Source organism: Elgaria multicarinata, chromosome 3, assembly GCF_023053635.1.
Source record: "Elgaria multicarinata webbii isolate HBS135686 ecotype San Diego chromosome 3, rElgMul1.1.pri, whole genome shotgun sequence".
NCBI classification, from domain to species: domain Eukaryota; kingdom Metazoa; phylum Chordata; class Lepidosauria; order Squamata; family Anguidae; genus Elgaria; species Elgaria multicarinata.
The window spans coordinates 70,638,855-70,662,013 of NC_086173.1; the positions used below are offsets into that span (position 1 = coordinate 70,638,855).

The 23,159-nt window shown below is 40.9% G+C and overlaps 1 protein-coding gene across 1 annotated transcript in view; it reads left to right on the plus strand.

Moving 5' to 3' along the window:
* The window catches only part of DOCK2 (dedicator of cytokinesis 2), a 317,141-nt gene that overhangs the window by 92,847 nt on the left and 201,135 nt on the right, over positions 1-23,159 (plus strand). The window contains exons 26-27 of the mRNA XM_063120569.1: positions 4,948-5,096; positions 15,512-15,607. Of these exons, the coding sequence (XP_062976639.1) occupies positions 4,948-5,096; positions 15,512-15,607 (245 nt within the window). The remainder of the gene's footprint in view (positions 1-4,947; positions 5,097-15,511; positions 15,608-23,159) is intronic.

Sequence of the window (23,159 nt, forward strand, 5' to 3'; positions counted from 1 at the left end):
GTCAGCCAGGTATTGGTGAGGAGGAGGAGGTGCAATATTGCTCTTATTATTTAGATATATTCAGGGCAGTGAGGGTGGCAAAGAAACAATATCTTGCTGCCCCTATTGAATCCTCTATGTGCCACCCAGGAGAGATTTTTAGGGTTTATTTCATGACGACCCTAAGGACACAGACCCACTCTGATATATTTGCTAGGCACGTCAAAGATGAAATTGCTTGCATCTGCTGGGATTTAGACTCTAGTGTTATGAGTGAATCAGGAAAAGTATTCAGAGCACAACCTTGTCCAGTTTTCTTGGTACAGCTGGTACAGCTCAAGGATGTTGACAAAGTGCTTGGACAGATTCATGCAACCCCTTCCCTACTGGGCCTTACCTCTCTCGCTTACTAGAACTGGCAGGGAAGGAACAGCTGGCTAGGTTAGGGAGGTGATCAATGCCTCCTTGTGAGAGGGAGTGGTCCCAGTTTTCCTGAAAGAGGCTGTGGTGAGAGGACTCCTGGACCCAGAAAATCTCAGAACTGGTGTCTGGTGTTGTTGTTGTTTATTCGTTCAGTCGTTTCCGACTCTTCGTGACTTCATGGACCAGCCCACGCCAGAGCTTTCTGTCGGCTGTCGCCACCCCCAGCTTCCCCAAGGTCAAGTCTGTCACCTCCAGAATTATCATCCATCCATCTTGCCCTTGGTCGGCCCCTCTTCCTTTTGCCTTCCACTTTCCCTAGCATCAGCCTCTTCTCCAGGGTATCCTGTCTTCTCATTATGTGGCCAAAGTACTTCAGTTTTGCCTTTAATACCATTCCCTCAAGTGAGCAGTCTGGCTTTATTTCCTGGAGTATGGACTGGTTTGATCTTCTTGCAGTCCACGGCACTCTCAGAATTTTCTTCCAACACCACAGTTCAAAAGCTTCTATCTTTCTTCGCTCAGCCTTCCTTATGGTCCAGCTCTCGCAGCCATAGGTTACTACGGGGAATACCATTGACTTAACTATGTGGACCTTTGTTGTCAGTGTGGTGTCTCTGCTCTTAACTATTTTATCAAGATTTGTCATTGCTCTCCTCCCAAGAAGTAAACGTCTTCTGATTTCCTGGCTGCAGTCAGCGTCTGCAGTAATCTTTGCGCCCAGAAATACAAAGTCTGTCACTGCCTCCACGTTTTCTCCCTCTATTTGCCAGTTATCAATCAAGCTAGTTGCCATAATCTTGGTTTTTTTGAGGTTTAACTGCAACCCGGCTTTTGCACTTTCTTCTTTCACCTTTGTCATAAGGCTCCTCAGCTCCTCCTCGCTTTCAGCCATCAAAGTGGTGTCATCTGCATATCTGAGGTTGTTAGTGTTTCTTCCTGCAATTTTAACTCCAGCCTTGGATTCGTCAAGCCCAGCACGTCGCATGATGTGTTCTGCATACAAGTTAAATAGATAAGGTGAGAGTATACAACCCTGCCGTACTCCTTTCCCAATCTTAAACCAGTCCGTTGTTCCGTGGTCTGTTCTTACCGTTGCTACTTGTTCGTTATACAGATTCCTCATGAGGCAGACAAGATGACTTGGTATCCCCATACCACCAAGAACTTGCCACAGTTTGTTATGATCCACACAGTCAAAGGCTTTAGAATAGTCGATAAAACAGAAATAGATGTTTTTCTGGAACTCCCTGGCTTTCTCCATTATCCAGCGGATATTGGCAATTTGGTCTCTAGTTCCTCTGCCTTTTCTAAACCCAGCTTGTACATCTGGCAATTCTCGCTCCATGAATTGCTGGAGTCTACCTTGCAGGATCTTGAGCATTACCTTGCTGGCATGTGAAATAAGTGCCACTGTACGATAGTTGGAACATTCTTTAGTGTTTCCCTTTTTTGGTATGGGGATATAAGTTGCTTTTTCCAGTCTGATGGCCATTCTTGTGTTTTCCAGATTTGCTGGCATATGGCATGCATCACCTTGACAGCATCATCTTGCAATATTTTAAACAGTTCAGCTGGGATACCGTCGTCTCCTGCTGCCTTGTTATTAGCAATGCTTCTTAAGGCCCATTCAACCTCACTCTTCAGGATGTCTGGCTCTAACTCACTGACCACACCATCTAAGCTATCCCTGATATTATTATCCTTCCTATACAGATCTTCCGTATATTCTTGCCATCTTTTCTTGATCTCTTCTGTTTCTGTTAGGTCCTTGCCATCTTTGTTTTTGATCATACCCATTTTTGCCTGGAATTTACCTCCAATGTTTCTAATTTTCTGGAAGAGGTCTCTTGTCCTTCCTATTCTATTGTCTTCTTCCACTTCCGCACATTGCTTGTTTAAAAATAATTCCTTATCTCTTCTGGCTAACCTCTGGAATTTTGCATTTAATTGGGCATATCTCCCCCTATCACTGTTGCCTTTTGCTTTCCTTCTTTCTTGGGCTACTTCCAGTGTCTCAGCAGACAGCCATCTTGCCTTCTTGGTTTTCTTTTTCTTTGGGATCTTTTTTGTTGCCACCTCTTGGACAATGTTGCGAACTTCTGTCCATAGTTCTTCTGGGACCCTGTCTACTAAATCTAGTCCCTTAAATCTGTTCTTCACTTCCACTGCATATTCATTAGGAATATTAGTGAGCTCATATCTAACTGATCTGTGGGTCTTCCCTTCCTTTAGTTTGATTCTAAATTGTGCAATAAGAAGTTCGTGATCTGAACTACAGTCAGCTCCAGGTCTTGTTTTTACTGTCTGTATAGATGTCCGCCACCTTTGGCTGCAAAGGATGTAGTCAATCTGATTTCGGTGTCGGCCATCTGGTGAAGTCCATGTATAAAGCCGTCTTTTTCGTTGTTGGAAGAGAGTGTTTGTTATGCACAGTGAGTTGTCCTGGCAGAATTCTATCAGCCTATGTCCCACTTCATTTTGTTCTCCTAGACCATGCTTACCTGTAATTCCAGATGTCATTTGACTGCCCACCTTAGCGTTCCAGTCTCCTGTAATGAAAATAACATCTCTTTTTGGTGTATTATCCAGTAGGTGCTGCAGATCCTCATAGAACTGATCTACTTCTGCTTCTTCAGCATCTGTGGTTGGGGCATATATTTGGATCACTGTGATGTTAAATGGCTTACCCTGAATTCGAATTGAGATCATTCTATCGTTTTTTGGATTGTATCCAAGCTGCTTTATCCACTTTATTATTAATTATGAAGGCTACTCCGTTTCTTCTGTGATCCTCTTGTCCACAGTAGTAGATCTGGTGCTGATCTGATGTGAAGTGGCCCATTCCAGTCCATTTCAGTTCGCTGACACCCAGTATATCTATATTTAATCTTGACATCTCGCCAATAACCACGTCCAATTTGCCCTGCCTCATAGATCTTACATTCCAGGTTCCTATGGTGTGTTGACCTTTAGAACATCGGATTCGTTGTTCACCACCAGCACCGTCGGCCGCTAGCCGTCCTTTCGGCTTTGAGCTAGCTGCGTCATCACGTCTGGGGCTAGTTGAACTTATCCTCTGTTCCTCCCCAGTAGCATTTTGACCATCTTCCAACCTGGGGGTCCTATCTTCCGATGGTATACCGACATATCTCTGGTTGTACTGATCCATTTAGTTTTCCATTTAGTGTCTGGTGGCAAATGCTCTTTTTCTGAGCCCTTGAGTGGGTGGTTGCCAATTAGCTCCAGATGCCCATGGATGAGACCAATTATCTGGATCCATTTCAGTGAGGATTCAGTCTAGGTTTTGAGAAGGAACCAGCCTTGGTCACCCCTATGCTGACATATGTCAGTAGAGAGACGAGGGGAATGTGACCTTGTTGATTCTCCTTGATATCTCAGCAGGTTTTAATAGCATCAACCATAGTATCTTTCTGGGATAATTGTCTGAGTTGGGAGTGGGATGTACTGCATTGCAATGGTTTCACTCCTACTTAGATGGTCAGCTCCAGAGGGTGATGCCTGGGTGATATTTATTTATTTAGTTAGTTAGTTATTACATTTTTATACCACCCAATAGCCGAAGCTCTCTGGGTGGTTCACCAAAATTGCTCCTTAGACAGGGATAACCTGGCTTCAGTAGTTTATGCTGTGGAAAACTCTAAGTTAGATTCTACAGTGCGCTGTACATGGGTCTGTCTTTGAAAATGGTTCAGAAGCTTCAGCAGTGCAAAATGCAGAAGCCAGATGGATAACAGGGATCAGAAGGTCTGAACATATAACACTGATCCTGGCCTGCTTGCAGTGGCTGCCTGCACATTTTCGATCCTGGTTCATAGTGCTGGTTTTGACCTACAATGCATGAGATGGCTCATGGCTACAATACCTAACATAGCGGCTCTCTCAATATGAACCTACCCGTGTTTACTGTGATCATTATTTGAGGTCCTCTTCCAAGTGCTTCCTCTGAGAGAGGCTCGGAGGGTGGCAGCAAGGAAGAAGGCCTTCCCAATGGTGGCCATCCTGACAATGGAACAATCTCTCCAGTGAAGCCTGCCTGGCACTAACACTGTCAACTTTTTGGAACTGAGTTAAGACCTGCTTCTACTGTCAGGAATTTGACACCGTATGTTAAGAGTTTTTAACAAGTCTTGGGATTTTTTATTGTTGATAGTTGAAAAGTGTGTGTGTTTGTGTCTATACATTGTATGTAAATGGTTTTTTAATTATGTTACAATTTTTGCATTTTATGGCTTTTAAACTTTGTAAACCACCCAGAGAACTTTGGCTACTGGGCAGTAGAGAAATGTAGTAAATGAAATAAAATTTAGTTATTTAGCAAATTAATTTTACTGAACAAATGCCTTTCTTCACAATTACATTGGTAAGATGCTAGGGAATGGAAGCTGAGATTCTCTAAATTGAAACAGGATGGAATAAGGGGTAGCAGTAGCAGGGAGAGTTGCATTATATACTTTTTATAAAATGGAAATGTGAAAGTATTTGTGGCTTTGATTCTTCTTTTAAGTAGCCAATTATTACTTTCAGAATGCAGAGACGTGCTGCTCCCTGTCATTACCAAAGAACTGAAGGAATTACTGGGTCCAAGGGAAGAGACACAGATGCTGCTCCAAGAGAAGAAGTATTGTGTCGAATTACTCAACAGCATCCTGGAAGTTCTCAGCTGTCAAGATGCAGTGAGTATTGATGAGGACAATGATTATGTCGCTGGTTCCAGTTGGTTGTAAGCCTGTGCTGATGAAGTTGTAAAATATTGATGCTGATGACTCTAATTTAAATTCTAAATATAACAGGGCCCTGATAGATGAAAATAGTTCGCACAGTTTTTGGTGTGACACTGGATACAAAGTGGCAGATTTCCTCTCCTGATTTTCATTTGCCTTGATGCGACATCAATCCTGAATTAGCTTCATTTTATTTAAACAAAATGAACCAAGTTATTTTGTTACATTGCATCATTAATAGTATGCACACATGCCATGGGCTCTCTCCTTTTTGCTATGGTTAAGGCTACCCAAGATTAACTGTGGTTTATCTGTGGTTTTGAGGAATTTAATCTTAATCATAGTAAGCGCCAGTGTAGATATAATTCTAAACCCCCACTGGAGCAAACATTGGCATGCAGAGAGCTGGAGCCTGGGAAGTGTACAAGTCCACAAGACATCCCTGAAATCTAAAGCACAGTTATGTTTGTGCTGAACCACTGAGGGTTGTCCAATTCTCTTACTAGTAAATCTAGTAAGAGGGTACATAACCAACTCATTTTTATACATTTTGTGCTTCTGAAAACTGTTCAACACTGCTTTGAGTTGTTAGAGGAATATCTAGCTTCTAAGAGTGAATGATACAGGTAAGCTTTGAACAGCATCGGTAACTCCCAGGTTCTTTGCTATAGCAGTATTATAACATGTAATGGTTAATATCAGCTGCAGCACAAACTTTTCATATTTTTTAATATGCGGATTACATGCATGTACACATCAAATGACTAAAAAAAGTAGGTATATCTATAAAAGAATGTGCATTTGGAGAATATCTTCAGATTCACAAATAGATTCCTGGGATTTATTTTAAGAAATGCAGTTTTAAAACTGGGACACAAAGGAGGGCTCCTCCAACAGATCTCAAATCTTGGGCAGGCATATATAGGGAGAGGCACTCCCTCAAGTACCGAGGTCCCAAGCTGTTTATGCCTTTGAATGTCATTGCCTACACCTTGAATGTCATTGCATACACCAATCAGAAAAATATAGGCAACCGATGCAAATCTTTTAAGTCCGTTGTTATATGATCTTTATAAGATGTTCCGGTGACCAGTCTAGCTGCTGCATTTTGCACCAGTTGCAATTTCTGAATCATCTTCAAGGGCAGCCCCACGTAGAGTGCTTTGCAGTAGGCTAATCGGGAAGTTACCAGCACATGGACTACTGTGGCTAGGTTGCCCCTGTCCAGGAAAGGCCGTAGCTGGCAAATCAGCCATAGCTGGCAAATCAGCTGAAGCTGACCCCAAATACTCCGGGCCACGGTGTCCATGTGCACCTCCAGTAACAAGGATGGATCTAGGAGTACTCCCAAGCTACACACCTGCAGTGCAACCCCATCCAGAACAGGTTGTTTACCCAATTCTTGGACTTGGGAACCACCAATCCACAGAGCTCTGTCTTATCAGGATTCATCTTCAGTTTATTAGCCCTCATCCAGCCCATTACAGCCTCCAGGCATTGGTTCAGCACCTTCACCACCCCAACGTCAAGGAGAAATAGAGCTGAGTATCATCAGCAAACTGATGCCACCCATACCCAAAGCCCCTAATGGCCCCTCCCAGTTCATATAGATGTTGAACAGCATGGGGGATAGACTAGAGCCCTGTGGCAACCCCAGCTTAATAGCCATGGGGTGGAACAGCCATGGGGTGAAACTCAGTTGCAAATTTCAGAGAAGTCTGAATTTTGAAGGATAATTGTGTTTTGTTTCACGTATTGGTTCAAAAATGGTGCTATATAAATAATAATAATAATAATAATAATAATAATAATAATAATAAGTGAAATTAGATAGGTTTGCATTAAAATGCAAACTGTATTCATTACACCTCCATCCCCAGGGAAAGCTGTTCACAAGAGACTTCCTGGAACCTTGCAGAGGTATTTTAAGTTAGAACTCAACATTAGTGAAAAGTGCAAGAATGACTGAGTTGACACAAGGGGTATATTCCTACTCTTCTTGGTTCTATATTCAGTTATAGTTGAAGGTATAGCTAGTATGTGCAGCAGGAAAATGTGTTGAATGAAAGGAAAAGAAACCCTGTACAGGATTAAGAAGTGAGAAGATATGTAAAATTGCAACAAAATATTCAGTTTCTGAACAAAACCTCATTTTAGTTTGAAATGTACATCAAAAAATAAATGTTAACATAATCTAGGGTCTTACTTTCTGCTGCCCACAGACTGTAGAATGGCCTGCTAGGAGAGAGTCATCAACTTAACACTCTCTTTGAGTTTAAGACAGCCATAAAGACTAATCTTTTCCAGCAGGTCTACCCAGATGAATTTTAAACCTAAGAATTTTAAGACGTTCTGATAGATATTTTAATATTGTATTGGTTTTATATGCTCTTTTATTCAGTTTTATGCATTTGATTTATATTGTATTATTGTATTTAATATTGTTCTCCGCCTCAATCCAGAGGGAGAGGCAGATAAGAAATAAATATATCATCATCATCATCATCATCTCTTTCTCGCTCGTGGTGGTTTTTCTAGGCGGACATGACGGGCTTTGCCAAGTTGTTGTTGTTATTGTTATTATTATTACCTGCAAGTTTAGTGCAGTTAAATTAGAAACATATGGCAAATGTTTAGAATCCAACTTGTGATGCATGAGATGATTATGTAATTCACACAAAAGGACAGCCTGACAAAGGTTAATTTACTCACAGGGGCTTATCATGTCATGTCAGATGCCTGTGGATGCCATTTTGACATAGTGCCTGGCTTGTTGTGTTTTGCAAACCCAGGTGATAGGGATTGTTTGAGGATAAGACCCTAAAACAAGACATAAATTATTTGAGGGTTGTCTAACTCTCAAACAATTCCTGCCACCTGTGTTTATATAACAGCAGAAGCCCTGGCAGGCCAGGTGCCTGTGAGCACCGTCCAAAAATTGTGCCCTTAGGTTCCCATCATGACACAACAGCCTCCAGGGGTGAATTAACTGACAGTGGGCTGTTGTGTCATGTGAACCACGTCACCCTGTTAACAGTCTAGTCCTCTGGATGTAGCCTTTCATTTTCGGCTAGGCACTTCAGCCAAATAATGACACTGCCCCTCCTCTTTGGGAAACAAACAATAAGAATGCTTCATTTAACATGAGCCTGTTACATTCCCACCACCCTCCAGCAAACTTTGCAGCTGGGTTAATTATCTAGGTTTATAAATTAATCTGTTACAATAGGAGAAAGCCTATAACACTGAAACTTATTTGAATTGTGTGGCTGTAATGCCCCCTTGACATCTAAAGTGTAGTTGTTTAAGATAATTATAGAGTGAACGTGGTATAGATATTATAATGTGCTTTCATGTTTTATATAGCTTTTACCGCCCAAGATTTGGAGCTACTGATATCTTTTCTCTTGCCATTCTTGGCAATATTGGCTTGTGATAATGCTAAGTTGACTAGCACAGCTCGACAAAGTTGTGCTTTCAATGTGAAAAGTCCATATTAAAACTGAAAGCAGATCTGATTCTGCTCTCCTTCTGCCTTTTTAAAAATAATGCTTAGTTGTTGTTCTCAGTTGCTTTGAAAAGTGACTGTCTTCTCCATGATGAGCTACTTGCTGTTGCATACATTAAATTTCAAAACTCCCTTTTTAAATTTAATTTAATATTGTTTTACTTTTTTTCAATGAAAAGTAAATTCTTTGTGATATGTTCTAAAATTGTACATTGGGATCTAAAGCTTGCTAGGCTATAAATGCAGAGTGTCTTTTTCTGCATACTGTATAGTGAAAAGCAGATGCACAACTGAATTAATGCTTCCGTTCTTTGCAACATGTTGATCACATATGAAAAGAACATTACAGATATCTTCCATGGCAAATACTTTAGTTCCCATTTCATTTTTTTATTTATAGATTTTTAATTTTTATTATGAATTTTCATACCAAACATGTTGCAGTGGAAAGTTGAAACATACGTTTACGGGCACATCATTCTTGCTTAAAATATTCCTAAACAAGTCACCAGGGATTGGGAATATGTAGTTCCCCATATGTTTGACTACAACTCCCATCTTCCTTCACAACTGCCAGTGCTGGCTAGGACTGATGGGAGTTGCAGTCCAACAGCATCTGGAGGATCACCTCCTCCCCATGTCATAGAAACCCCCCAACACCTGCCATTATGGCTTACAGTTTAACAGATGTGATGCAAAAGGGTTGGGAAGGGAAAAGGAACAGAAGGTAATTCAGCACATAATGTCACATACTGATCAGAAGGCATGGCATGGAGGCAGTTTGGGGAGGGAAGGAACCAACGGGAAGTTGGTCCCACCCAGCCAGACGGATGGGGAGAGCCTCAGTGACTCACCTCTCCCTTTCATGTACTCATGGAAGCAATTCTGGGATAGGAGGAGCCAAATTATAATTGGTTCCAGTTCAGCTGATCGAAGATGTCACACTGTTTCACATTTCTTTCTCTCTCAGAGGCAAGTAGATTGAATTGGTGCTGAAAGTGGTCATTCTGGGAAGGCTTGAGCCAAATGGCACTTGGTCTAAGAGAGGCCAATTTAATATTTGTCCCATGTTGTGCAGATTGAATTCTGTGGAGCTCTGATAGGCATACAGAAATCTGCTTAAGCATGAGCTGTCACATTTTATGTCAGGAAAAGCTCCATGCACACATCACCCTAATTGTAAATGAGTATCCTCCTAACCTTATCATGGGAGGTCTGTGTGTATAATAGAGCTGAGGCATCCTTGCTATTAGCTTTAAATGCTACTTAAATCTCTGATACTTCTTCTGAATTTGAATGTCTTTTCACAGTGTTTTTAATGCATGCGTAACCTGTGCCTCATCTATACATGCATAGAGTTTTTATTAATTAGTATGCATCCTGTCTTTCCACTACAAAGAGTGCTCAAGGCAACTAACAACAATAAAAAAGATGAAATTGATGTATAATGAAAATATAAGAGCAGTTCAATTGAAAGCACATCAAGAAAAAAGCAATAAACTGCAGTCACAATCTAAAACCACTTCATTAAACAAGTCAGCTAAAAGCCTGTCTGAATGAAAATATATCTGCCTGGTGAGACATCAAAGATGGAGCTAGACTAGCCTCCCTTGGCAGGGAGTTCCAGGGCGTTGGAACACCCACTGAGAAGGCCCTATCTCATATTCTCACCAAGTGTACTTCTGTTGGTGGCTGGAAAGAGCAAAAAGCTTTTCCTGGGGATCTTAAAACTCAGGGAGGCTCATGTGAGTGAATGTGTTCTTTCCAGTCCCAAGTCGTGTTGGGCTTATAGGTCATAATCAACATTTTTAATTGTGTCCAGAAACAGGCCAATAGCCATTGAAGTGGTTGAAACAAAGGTAGGGTGACCATATGAAAAGGAGGACCGGGCTCCTGTATCTTTAATAGTTGTATTGAAAAGGGAATTTCAGCAAGTATCATTTGTATATATGGAGAACCTGATGTAATTCCGGCTTCATCACAAGTTAAAGGTGCAGGAGCTATAGTAGTGAACAGGTTTAAAAGAGGGCAGGGCACCTGCAGCTTTAACTGTTGTGATGAAGAGGAAATTTCACCAGGTTCCCCATATATACAAATGGCACTTGCTGAAATTTCCTTTTCAATACAACTGTTAAAGTTACAGGAGCCCTGTCCTCCTTTTCATATGGTCACCCTAAACAAAGGACTCAGAGATTCTGTATAACTGCCCCCAGTCAATAGCCTGGTTGTAACATATGGGACCAACTGAAATCGTGTTTCATTACATACTATCTCAGAGAAATTCATTTGCCTCTATACATATCTTCTGTGAAGAGAAAGAGTCTGTTCAGTCCTTACTCTTTGTGTCTGATTAAGTATAGTGTTATGCTAGTCTAGTTCGGTTTGGGTCTTTCCCAAAACTGAAAGCCTGAATGCCATGCCTTTAAACATTTTTCAGCTGATTTGCCAATACTTCAAGCTGGGCCCCTTTTGACAAAATGTAAACTTTAAACTAATTAGTCAACATCTACTCTGAGGGATTCTTCTGGGATAGGAAAAGGTATAATTAGAGAACTCTTATGAGACTTTGGGCCTAGAATTACTTGTTAGGTTTATCAAGGCGGAGGGAAGGAGGCGGAGGACAGCCTCCTAGGGAAACTCTGTCAGAACACAGCAACGCATATGACAGGTCCTCTGAAAATGCCAGATCTGCCAAAAGGAACTGGGCAAACTGCCAAACAACCAGATGCTGCTTTTGGAAAGAGATATACCCCACTGTGGCATCTGGCACTGTAACTGCTGATCAAAGAAAGAAGATGAAGTTTAATATGCTTAGGGAAATAAAAATAGGTGCAAGGCCATTATCTGTAAGTTTCAACAACTTCAAGAAAGTAAAGATGCCGATAGGTATTACGTATTTATTCTTAATTAGACTAGGCAAGGTATTTGTTCAATGCTTTCAGATGCTGAGTTGCACTTATGCTCTAGCCTGTATTTTAGATTGGTGAAAACACTGGAAAAGAATAATAAACATGCCCAACCTGGTGCCCTGCACATGTGTTGGATTTCAATACCCATCACCCCAAGCATTGCCCATGTTAGCTGAGGCTGATGGGAGTTGTTCAAAACACCTGGAAGCCACCAGATTCTGGAAGACAGCTTTAGATACTCAAGATTTCCCCAAATGTCTTTAAAGTTTGGATGAGTGTAAATGAGGAGTGGGGAACCTGTGGTCCTCCAGATGTTACTGGACTACAACTCCCATCACCCCTGACCATTGCCCATGCTGCCTGGGGCTAATGGGAATTGGAGTTGCCACCCTGTAGACATACCAGTGCAAATAAAGTTAGAACCTGCTACAGTAGTTAGCAACTAACTGGATTGTCATAAACATTCTTAGGCAGCACCATCATGATATATTTATTTATTTTTGCATATATATCCCACCTTTTTTCCTCCCAGGAACCCAAGTCGGTGCATATAATCCTCCTCCTGTCCATTTTATCCTCACAACAACAACCCTGTGAGGTAGGCTGGGCTGAGAGTCTGCGACTGGCTCAAAGTCACCCAGTGGGTTTCCATGGCCGATCTCCCAACTCCCGGTCCAACACTTTAGCCACTGCACCACACTGGCTCTCCATATTTAAGACAAGGATAGTGTAAACATAGATTGAAATCACCTGGAGAATAAGCCAAATGAAGGCTAGTTCAAATGTTGTTTTCTGTCAGATATTGAAAGAATACCTATTCCGCTTTCCACATGGAAAAGTGAATGCCTAAACTTGGTGATCCCATCGTTATTTGACCTCAGGTTGCTCGTACCCTGTGGCTTTCTCTGGGCAGAAAATGACATCCAAAGTGTTTTTGAGAGTGGCTTCAGGAGTTCTATGTTCTAAGTGGCAAAGGAGTGCAAGCAGATATTCTAATCATATTATGCAGAGCTATGCACAAAGAATCTCTAAAAAGTCTCTAATCTATTTTGTGGGCAGAGAAATTGGGGCGACAATTTTACCAAATTTCTCCTAGGAGAGAAGAAATTCTCCAATAATTTCTCACAGGTAGGACTCACTCTTGGCAGAGGTTGCAGCACATTTTCTTTTTTCCTCCTAGGTGTTTTGCCTTTTTTGCTCTGCTACTGCAAGTGGCAACAGCATCACATGTATGGGTAGCCTAGCCCCCATTTGCATCCTCCACAATGCAGTAGCTCCGGGGTAGAGGTGGAGCTAATACTGTGCCAACATGAGTTTTCCAATTTGGGGGAAGTTTTCCTTTCCCATGAAAGAAGATTCCATTTTTATTCCATATTCTAAGAGAGTTTTATAATTTATTTTGAATTTCTTCGGTGGTGTTTTAATCAGTGCTAGAAGGCTGATGATGCTCTCTGTGTGTGTGTTCTTTCTATTACACATGACTCTATTGCTCTGCAGCTTCCCAGGCTGCCTGCACTTCCTGAACTGAAAAAGCCCTATTGCACAATGAAAGAAAGAACACTAGTGCACACTCCTCAGGCACCTCTAAAGCAAAGTAAGCACAAGAAACACAAACCCAATCCATGAGAATTTCTCTGAATTTTTCTTCACCATTGAATTTCTTTTCAAAAGCATTTTCTCTTTTATCAAATTGAATGAGAATGCCCCCCCTCCCAAAAAAAATGGAGGAGATTTTTTTTGGCAGAGCACTAATATTACATTTAAAAAGAATGATCTGCATCTAAATTCACATGCACCTGCATGTGAATTTCTTTTCAAGTGTTACTTCCAGAGTCTAAGAAGAGAGGACCCCCCATCCACTTATTTAGACAATTTAAAGATACTACTCAGATTCAGGCAATGCAGGCTACTGAAGGATCAATACAATCCATAAAAGAGACCATTAAACACAATTATGAGACAATGGAGCACTAAACACAAATATAATACATAGCCACATGCAAGAGAAGTGGATCAGATGCTCATTAACCTTTCTCCCCACTTCTCCAGGCTTTCATTCCTCCTGCTGCACTCTATATAGTTCAGACGGAGTGTCCATGGAGATAGAAATGCACCTCTATTAGGGTTGCCAACTCTTGAAGTAAAAAATTTCTTGTGCTTTTGATGTAATGTCCAAGATGAGAATGAACATGGTGAGTTCCAAGAGTCCTAATTTGGACGTGATATCAGAGGTAGATATTTACGACTTTGAGATATTTAGTCCTGCATATCAGCCAGGATCAAACTTGGGAACACTTGAATCACTCTTCAGATACTCAAAAACACAAGAGTTCATGACTACTGTATTTTAGCTTAGGACTGGGGCCAGTATCTGCAGAATGTTTGAACTCTGAGTAATTTGCAGAAATAGTATTTTGTTCTTTTTAAAATAAATAAATAGTAGAAAGAAGTAATACTCCAGCAACCTATGAAAGGCAGTCATATTTTTCCTATGAAAATCTCTACAAGACCACTGGCAGTAGAATATATTAAAATGTGCTGTTTACCTCTGCTGTTCAGGGAATTTAAAAATTATCTTCAGAAATATCAATCATGGGCACAACCTGAGCAGAGCATGCAGATGTATAGCTTTCATGAAATTGTTATACAACCGGGAATGTATAAAATACTAATGGTGCAATCCTCTCCTTGAGTTACACTGATGACTACTACATCCCTTTCCCCATAACGGAACAAAATGTTATGCCAACATGGCAGATCTCTGAATAAACCCAATACTGCTGGGACAAAACCAGAACAAGGGTGAAAACAAGTGGAATTAGAGCAGAGCTTAAATGGAATCCTATGCTCCCTCGGATGTTGCTCTTGCCCTAATGCCAGTGTGATAATATTACAGTGACACTCCCTTTGGACTCAATAGAAATCCTCAGACAAATTGTTCTCCCTACACACACAGCCACACTGGAGGATAAGGTGCTTATCCAACACCAGCAAAGCTCCAGAAGTCTATATGCACAGGAAAAGCCTGTACCTGAAACAAAAGGTGACATTAGAATAAATATAAGGAAATGCAATGGAAAGCTTTCAGCCTTGCACTGTCTGAGGAGGACAAAAATCTGGCCAGCCTCTAGTAATTCTACAGAAATCACTATCAGATGATAGAGAGAAATCAATGATTCATCATATAATTTGAGAGCCAGTACGGTGTAGTGGTTAGAGTGTTGGACTGGGACTTGGGAGTTCTGGGTTCTACTCCCCATCTGGCCATAGAAGTGACTTTGGGCTAGTCATGGACTCTCAGTCCAACCTACCTCATAGGATTGTTGTTGTGAAGATAAAAATAGAGAGGAGGAGGGTTATGTATGCCACCTTGGGTTCCTTGAAGAAAAAAAAGGAATATAAATGCAATAAATAAATACATCTGAAATATATTGCAACTTAAAATGAAGGAGTTTTAGTTTTTATATTATATACTTAAGAGTTCTATAAGGCTTCAAATGGTATAATTAATACTGAGTAGTCATTAGACTTACACAATGATGATTCTTGTGATATTATTGCTTCAAGAATGAAATGGACAGTACCACAGGGTGCTCAGGGGTAGAGGTGTGGATGGGGGCAGGGGGTTAAATGTTTGAATGTTCCACTCATAAAAAAATCCAAATACTCAATATAGAAGAATGTCCACTGACCTACAAAAAAGTATGTCAGGAAAATAGCTAGGCTGAGTCTTTCTTCCATTCAACCTGGCAAGAATAAATATCATATCTTTGGAGAGATTTTGTTAATCTACTTTAAGAGCCAATTTGCATAGCCAGTTGACCTAGTAGTGATTAGATGATTAGTTCTCTTCCATGTTAACAGGTACTATGCTTATATGATAAGTCTGCCTATGCATTTTCTTTATGGATTTATTCATTATCTTGAAAATAATTGTATTTGTTTTACAGGTGTCAACGTATCAACACATACAGGAAATAATGATCCACTTGCTTCGCACTATAAACAGGACTGTCATTAGTATGAATAGAGATGATGCCTTAATTGTGAGTAATTCGTTTTGTAAAGTGCTAGGGCACGGGCGGGATACTGTGTAAAGCTCACAGGCAGGAACCCATCCTGGTATTGAAAAGCTTTAACTCCCAGATGAGAGCACATCAGCAGCCAATCGCCCTGCCACTGATAGAAGATGAGAGAGAGAGAGAAATAGAAAGCCCCATTCCATTGGCTTGCTGAGACTGCCTCCCACTTGGCTTTTTGCCACCAAGGCTGGCCTCTCTGTAGTTGGCAAAATGAAAGGAGGAGACAGTGAATACTTGGCCTACTGAGATCACTAGTTGATTATGGGGTTTTTTTTTTATGTTGACTGCTTTTTCTTTTGAAAAAGAATAGCATAATATTTATGTGATTAAACAAATCCAAATAAAGAAATGCATCCCAAGAGCACCTGCTGCCTCCATTAGCTAGTTACTCAGATGTTTGGGTGACCACATCTATTTCAGAAGTTAATAAAATTGTGTGGACAAGAACCAGTATTGAAAGCCTGCTCCCCAAAATGCTGATTCCTCTGCTGCCCTTGGGTTTATTATGGACTTGTTAAACAGAAGGAGTCCAAACAGATCCTTGTCTTGTTAAATACCTCATAAGGAAGCCCTTGGGCAACTACAGTAACTTCCCTACCTTCATCTGAGTAGATACTTGTTCTTCCTCCCTTTACCTGTGAGAAAGCAGAAATCAATCCTGACAGCTTAATGTATTTGGTGAGCCAGAAGGCACTTGGATAAAACATCAAATGTTGACATGGAAGCATTTTTAGGAAGGCACGAAATAGCAAAATGGTTGAAGATGGAATAATTTTCAGTATTTATTTATTTATTACATTTTTATACCCCCGAGTAGCTGAAGCTCGGCGGTTCAGTAGCCAGAGTTTACGATACTTTGCAAAACAAAGGACTAGAGTACACATTGAAACAAAAATGATTGATCCCCCTTTCTGCCATGCAGTATCACTTGATGTTACTGAGGGTGGGTAGTGTGCTGTCCAAAACTCCATGCAAAGAAAATGATTGGTTTGGCAATTTAAAGGAGAGTCTGGTCTCAGCTGCCAGTTTGATTGCAAATGTAAACACTCCAGAACTGCTGTACTGCAAACAGAGTGTTGATCCCTGTTCATTATTCTTCACACTTAAGAACTGTTTGCGTTCAAATTTGTTCTCAATACAATGTTATTTACATACCCCATGTGTTTATTTCTGACTGTCTATTGTGTCCATGGCTACCAGACGATTGCTTTTGTCTTGTGGCATCATAATGATGTCAGCTTGATTCCAACTGAGTTAATACCCACTTTTCATTGTGTGTTAGATTTCAAGCAGTGCATAACATGTATTATTAACATCATCTGTGAACATTTCTGTGAAAAGGTTCATTGAATGGAAACTGTCAAATCTCATCTTTGTTTTCTTTCATTGGATTATTAAATTGACTTAATGTCCTCACACGTTTAAAGCTTTTTCCGGCAAGGTGATCAAATCTTGTGAAGGACAACACCAACACTTTAGTATGTCATTTTTCCTCCCATAAAAAAAAGCAAAGCGAAAGCAACCAACATCTCCCACTTCAAAGAATTATGCACAATGCTGGTATCATAAATTTCAGCAAACACCTCTGAAAGCTGTCTCAACTGAGATGTGAAACAAGCAAGGATCCTTCTATAAAAAGCAGACCTTAAAAGAACAATGTGTTATCTAGACTGGCATGTGGGAGGAAGCACTTTGTGGCCAGGGTATAGAACTTCACAACAGATGACAATGAGAAATTATCCAAATGGCTGCCAAGTCTTAAACCAGGCTTCTAAACTGCCACTTTTCTGTTCACCTGTGAAAAATAAGAATTGCCTCCCAGGTGACCAGGCATGGTTCCAACTTTATTTAACTGGAATATAATTTGGTTGCCCCACCCCTTTTCACGCCTTTCTCTTTATCTAGGTCTTTGGTCTGGGCAGGTTTGCGGAGCAGCAAAACGTTTGTCTAATAAATTTTGTGGGCTTGTTTGCAAGGTGGTTTTAAATAATAATACTTGCATAGCACTTTTGAGTGTTCATTTTGCAGATAGGAAACTAAGGCTGGGAAGAAGTGGCATGTTTAAGGCCACCAAATTAGTTCATGGCAGATACCCGAAGCTCTGGGGACTTGCAGATTTTTTACTTCAGTCTCTTAGCTGTTACACGACACCAATTTAAACAACCCATGATTGTTGGGATGGACTGCAAATTAGTGTACTTGGAATCTCTGATCTTAGAGATTGATGCCTTGCTGTTACAGAAGGATGCTATGAGGATTTGCGGGGGAATCTTACATTTCATAACTGCTAGATCCAATGGCTTTAGAATTTGTTTTGGATGTTTTTGTATATTAAGCAATAATTTATTGCTTTTATGATGTAAGGCGGCCTGAGTTTATATTTAGAAACAAAAGTGAGGTAGAAGATACTAAAATAATGCTAATATTAATAAATAATAAAACAAGGCCTATTCCTCCAGTTTTGCCTTTGCTAACTAATAAAACTAGAGCTAGGGGGTGTCTTCATGGCACCGTGTTGGCAGTGCCTCCCTCCAAGACCCTGAGGTTTTCATCTCCCGGGGTGGCGTCGGGTAATCCCGACACCAAGGACAGAACATGGGGTTTCCGACAGCCATCCAATTGCCAGTCGCTTTCTACCAGGTACCACCCCTGAAGTGACGTCACACAGCGGAAAAGCCCTACTGACGTCACTCCCATTGAAAAAGTCGGGGTTAGTCCCAGACTTTTTCAATGAGCAGGTTCATGGGAAAGCCTCGCGTCATCGTCGTCATCATGTAAGTGACGCAGCTCAGATCCGCAGCCACCGCAGGGATTTCCCCTCATATAGACAGCACCCCTGGTCTCAAGACAAGATGGTGATTTGGGGACCGGGCGGGTCTCTCTGGGCAGGAGAACTCTGACATTGGTTTGCTGCAGTCTAGTCAAAGCAGCAGTTGTCTCTGCTATCACATCTCCCTGACTAATGATCACAGCTGCTCTTTTGTAGATTTCTTCTTGCAGGCCTTACCTACTTTGGACTGGAGGTGACTATGCCTTCATATCTAATGCTTGTATATGGCTGCTTCTTGCAGTGGCTGTGTTACAGATAACATTGCCCAGGCAGCCTGCTTTTCTAGGTCAGATATTCCTGGCTTAGACCTGCTGCTGCTCATTTGCAGTCTTAAGTTGTCAGAGCCACATGGCACTTCCTCCGTGCCAGGAAGGGTGCCATGCATAATCAAAGTGGCATTGGATAACCTTTTAAACAACACTTCCAGTTTTCTCAGCTTCCCATGAATGCTGCTTATCCTTGTTCAAGCATGCATGCGTGCATGCACACAGTTTCTCTCTTTTAATGTTAGACTGTTCACTAGAAATGAAACTTTGGGTTGGTACCTGTTTTAGGGTTATTTGCCTTTGGGGGGTTGTTGTTGTCCAATAATACAGTTTTCATAATTGTTAGAATAATATGCATATCTGACTGCCACATAGGGCTTTCCATCTAACAGAATAGCATCTTTGCCTACCCCCACTAGTTTGTTCAAATTTTTAATACCCTTTTTTAGCAGGTCTGTTTTATGACTTGTATGCATGATTTATCCCTGTCAAAGAAAATGCTAAATATGCATGCATAGTGTGCGTGTATGTGTATGTATTGGAGGGGGAGTTCAGATGACTCCTGCCACACATTCACAGATCCATGCTGGCTAGCTATGCCCCCATGTTGTGTTCAGTGCACATGAGAAGGGATTCTATGTGTGTACCAGTGTAAGTGTGAAGAGCTCCACATGAAGGAGGATCCTGTGCCAATCGGGATCTCTGTGTGTACATTGGTATGTAGATAAAATGCCTTCTCCAATGTGCCAGATGGTGAGGATGTGTGGCTGCCAGACACATCACCAGTGTTGGTTGTGGCTAGTCCATGACTCTTTTATGTGTTTTTTGAATTGTAAGGGGGGGCATCTAAACCTCCATAATCACTCACACGTATGCTATTTGTTGAATGAATATTGATGATATGGCTCGGGATGTGTGTGCAATCCCTGAGGATGTTTGGATTTTTGAGAGTGTCATGGGCACTCAGAAAATGGCTGCTATTTGAGGATGGCTATTCACAAAATGGCTGCCATGATGGGTGTGAATGGTCACAAATGCCCCTTTCCAAGAAGGCAAACTCGTAATACTAAAAGAAAAGTTACTTGCCCAAGAACATAAGGACAAGGCAGAGGTGGGGGATTGAGTTCCAAAACACAAAAGCACTCTTTTGAAACCAAATAAAGACTGCCTGGAGGGCAGTCCTGTCCTTTGAAGAATACCAAAATCGTAAGAAATAACATGAAAATCACTAGTGGCAGGAAGCCTGACATGGTGCCATGAGAGCTGTCCATGGGTACATTGGTGCCTCTGGGCATCACATTGGAGAATCCATATATAGGCTTTTCCTGTGACTGTTGTAGACGACGTTGTTGTTGTTGTTGTTGTTGTTGTTGTTGTTGTTGTTGTTGTTATTACATTAATGCAATACTTGCTATGCAGGTCAGAGTTGTCAGCTTTACAAGTGAAGATGAGCTTTTTGTACTGTTTGTTTCAGCTATTGCATCAGTAACTGAGTTGTTACCTTCTGACAGATGAACCCTGAGTACACAGCAAAAGCCAGTTGCCTGGGTCACCTGCCCTAAATCTGGTGCTGACCTGCATGGGAAAAACTCAGGAAAAGAAATCTGCAAGTTGTGTGTGACTTTCAAAAATAGGTTGTTTTGATATGGAGACTATTATAATGAAACTCACCGGATTTGATAAGCAAGGAAATTAATAAGGAACCCTATTGGGTTAATTTTAGTTGCTTTATTCTAATGGTAATTGTGCCTTAAATGCTGACAGATAAGCTCTGCTGAGCAGTAGGATCCTTCTTATTTTATGCATTGAAATGCTATGAGATACCCAGCAATTTGCAAAGCATCTAAGGGGAAAAAATACCCCTGCTGCTTATCAGATTTTAGAAACTAATCAAAGTTAGGAATTTGTGAATATAACTCTCTGAGACTTGAAGTTAGGAGAGTAAGAGACACATTAATTGCAGGGGGGAACTTTTAAAGTATATATATTAATAATAGGAATTGTAGGATAATTTCTTGTGAGCATGCCTCCTTTCTGGTGAGCATGCCTCCTCATTATTGGCAGAGATTGAGACCACAATGTTGACAATATCTCAATTTTGTATTTTTATTTTGTTGTTGTGATATAATTAGTTTTGAACACTTGCTTTGATGTTTTTGGCAATGACAGCTGAATCTGAATTTTTAAAAATAATTATATAGTAAAAAATATTATTTTATATGATCAAGCCAGCCATAACTGACTGGGTAGCTTTTATATGACCAAGCCAGCGATAACTGACTACTTGAAAGAAGTTGCTGTTGGACGCTGATGAGATATTATGTGCATAGCAGAGTAGTGTGTGAGTGTGTTCTTCCTTGCAAAGTTAGGGGGAAAACAAGGTTTTAAAGCACTGTGACTTTAAGAGAAGTGTTGTAATTTAGGGTGACCATATGAAAAGGAGGACTGGGCTCCTGTATCTTTAACAGTTGTATTGAAAAGGGAATTTCAGCAGGTGTCATTTGTATATATGGGGAACCTGATGAAATTTCCTCTTCATCACAACTGTTAAAGCTGTAGGTGCCCTGCCCTCTTTTAAATCTGGTCACTCTAGTATAGCTCCTGCACCTTTAACTGTTGTGATGAAGCCGGAATTACATCAGGTTCTCCATATATATATACAAATGACACCTGCTGAAATTTCCTTTTCAATACAATGGTTAAAGATACAGGAGCCCTGTCCTCCTTTTCATATGGTCACCCTATGTAATTGGCTTCTGTGATCCTCCCTGGGCATCTTGACAGCAGCACGACATCCTGGAAGAACGTTGCAGCCACCATTTAAAAAAAACAAAAAACAAGGAAGAAGAGCGCAGTTGTGGTCCTCCAGAAAAGTGATTTTTTTAAACAAACAAACAAACCTGACTCCTCTCCCCACCTTCGATGGGCACGGACTGCCCTCGTGGAACTTCGTGCCCATTTCAAGTGCCCCACTACTCGCGGGGAGGATGGGGTGACCTGGGAGCAGCGGCCACACATCCCGCACTCTGCAGGATGGTCGCAGAACTGTGGAAAAGTCAGGTTTTCCGTGGTTCCCTGTAACCCAGGGAAAGTTCCCAGTCCTGGGTGGGCCCTGGGATGCCCTGTGTGTCATTTGGATGCACAGGGATGATCCAGGGACTACCCCGGGATATAGGGCTGGTGTCGACATGCCTTGGGAAGGCAGCCTGAGGCCTCACCTACACCAGGCAAGATATTGCACTATGAAAGTGCTATGAAAGCAGTAAATAAAAGGTAGGAGCCACACTACTGCTTTGTAGCAGTATTGAAGTGCACTGACAACTGTTGGGGCCCATTGAAACATACTATAAATCGCTTTCATACTGCTATATCCTGCTTGGTGTGGCTTCTGCCTTTTATATACTGCTTTCATAGTGCAATATCCTGCATGGTGTAGATGAGGCCTGAGTCTTTAAGATTTATGGTTTGCTTTAGTGTTCTTTTCTCTCACAGGAATAGCCATTTTAGCTGCTACTTTATTTACTTTACACAAGATGAAGGGAATTGATTACAAACAAGCCGCAATGAAAATATCTCCATCCAGATGGTCATTTAAATGGCTGCGAAAGACAGACAGATTGAAACATGACAGAGATCTGTAGACAGGTGGCTGAGTTGTATTGCTATAGTTTTTCAGTTACTGCACACCTGAGAAAGGAAGGTATGTAAAGCTTCCATCCTGGAAAGTGGATCTTGATTAGATTTTGTAAAACTGACACTAGATTTCGGGAAATTGCAGAATAGGTTGGAAACAAGGACTGCTAGGAAAATAACAGTTTAATTCATTCTCCTTGCTTTGAGTAATTGCCATATCTGCACTCACAATAAACATAGTTATCAAATTATCGAGTCTTGAGACAGAAAAAAATATGTCCATTTATTGCAAAAGATATTATGCCAGTAAAAGAATCTAGAAATATACAAAACATTATATTTGATTAGTACATTTCATCAGGAAAGTAATCTGTATTGGAGCCTGCTTGTTTACCAAGAGTTGTGACTGTGGGTAAGAGAAATAGGCATTTATTGTACTGTGGGAGTACACAAACCTTTTATTAAGGAACTATTCATATAAGACTGAATGTTTTGTTTGGACAATTTCTTCCTAAAAATCCAGTTTCCTCTGTAGAGCAGAATAATTTCAAGTACAGTAGTTTCAGAATATGTAATATGTGCTATACAATATTTTACAAACCTTATCACTTAAGTATCTCATTACATTTGTACTTCATAGTTTTTGGCAGCACATCATATATTTGTTGTATACAACTTGTGTTACAGAGAACTATCACCATGTTGTAGGCATAGAGTCCTGCTGTTAAGACCTTCTAGAATATATACCAAAGATTTTGTAGACTGTCATCATACATAGTACTGTCTG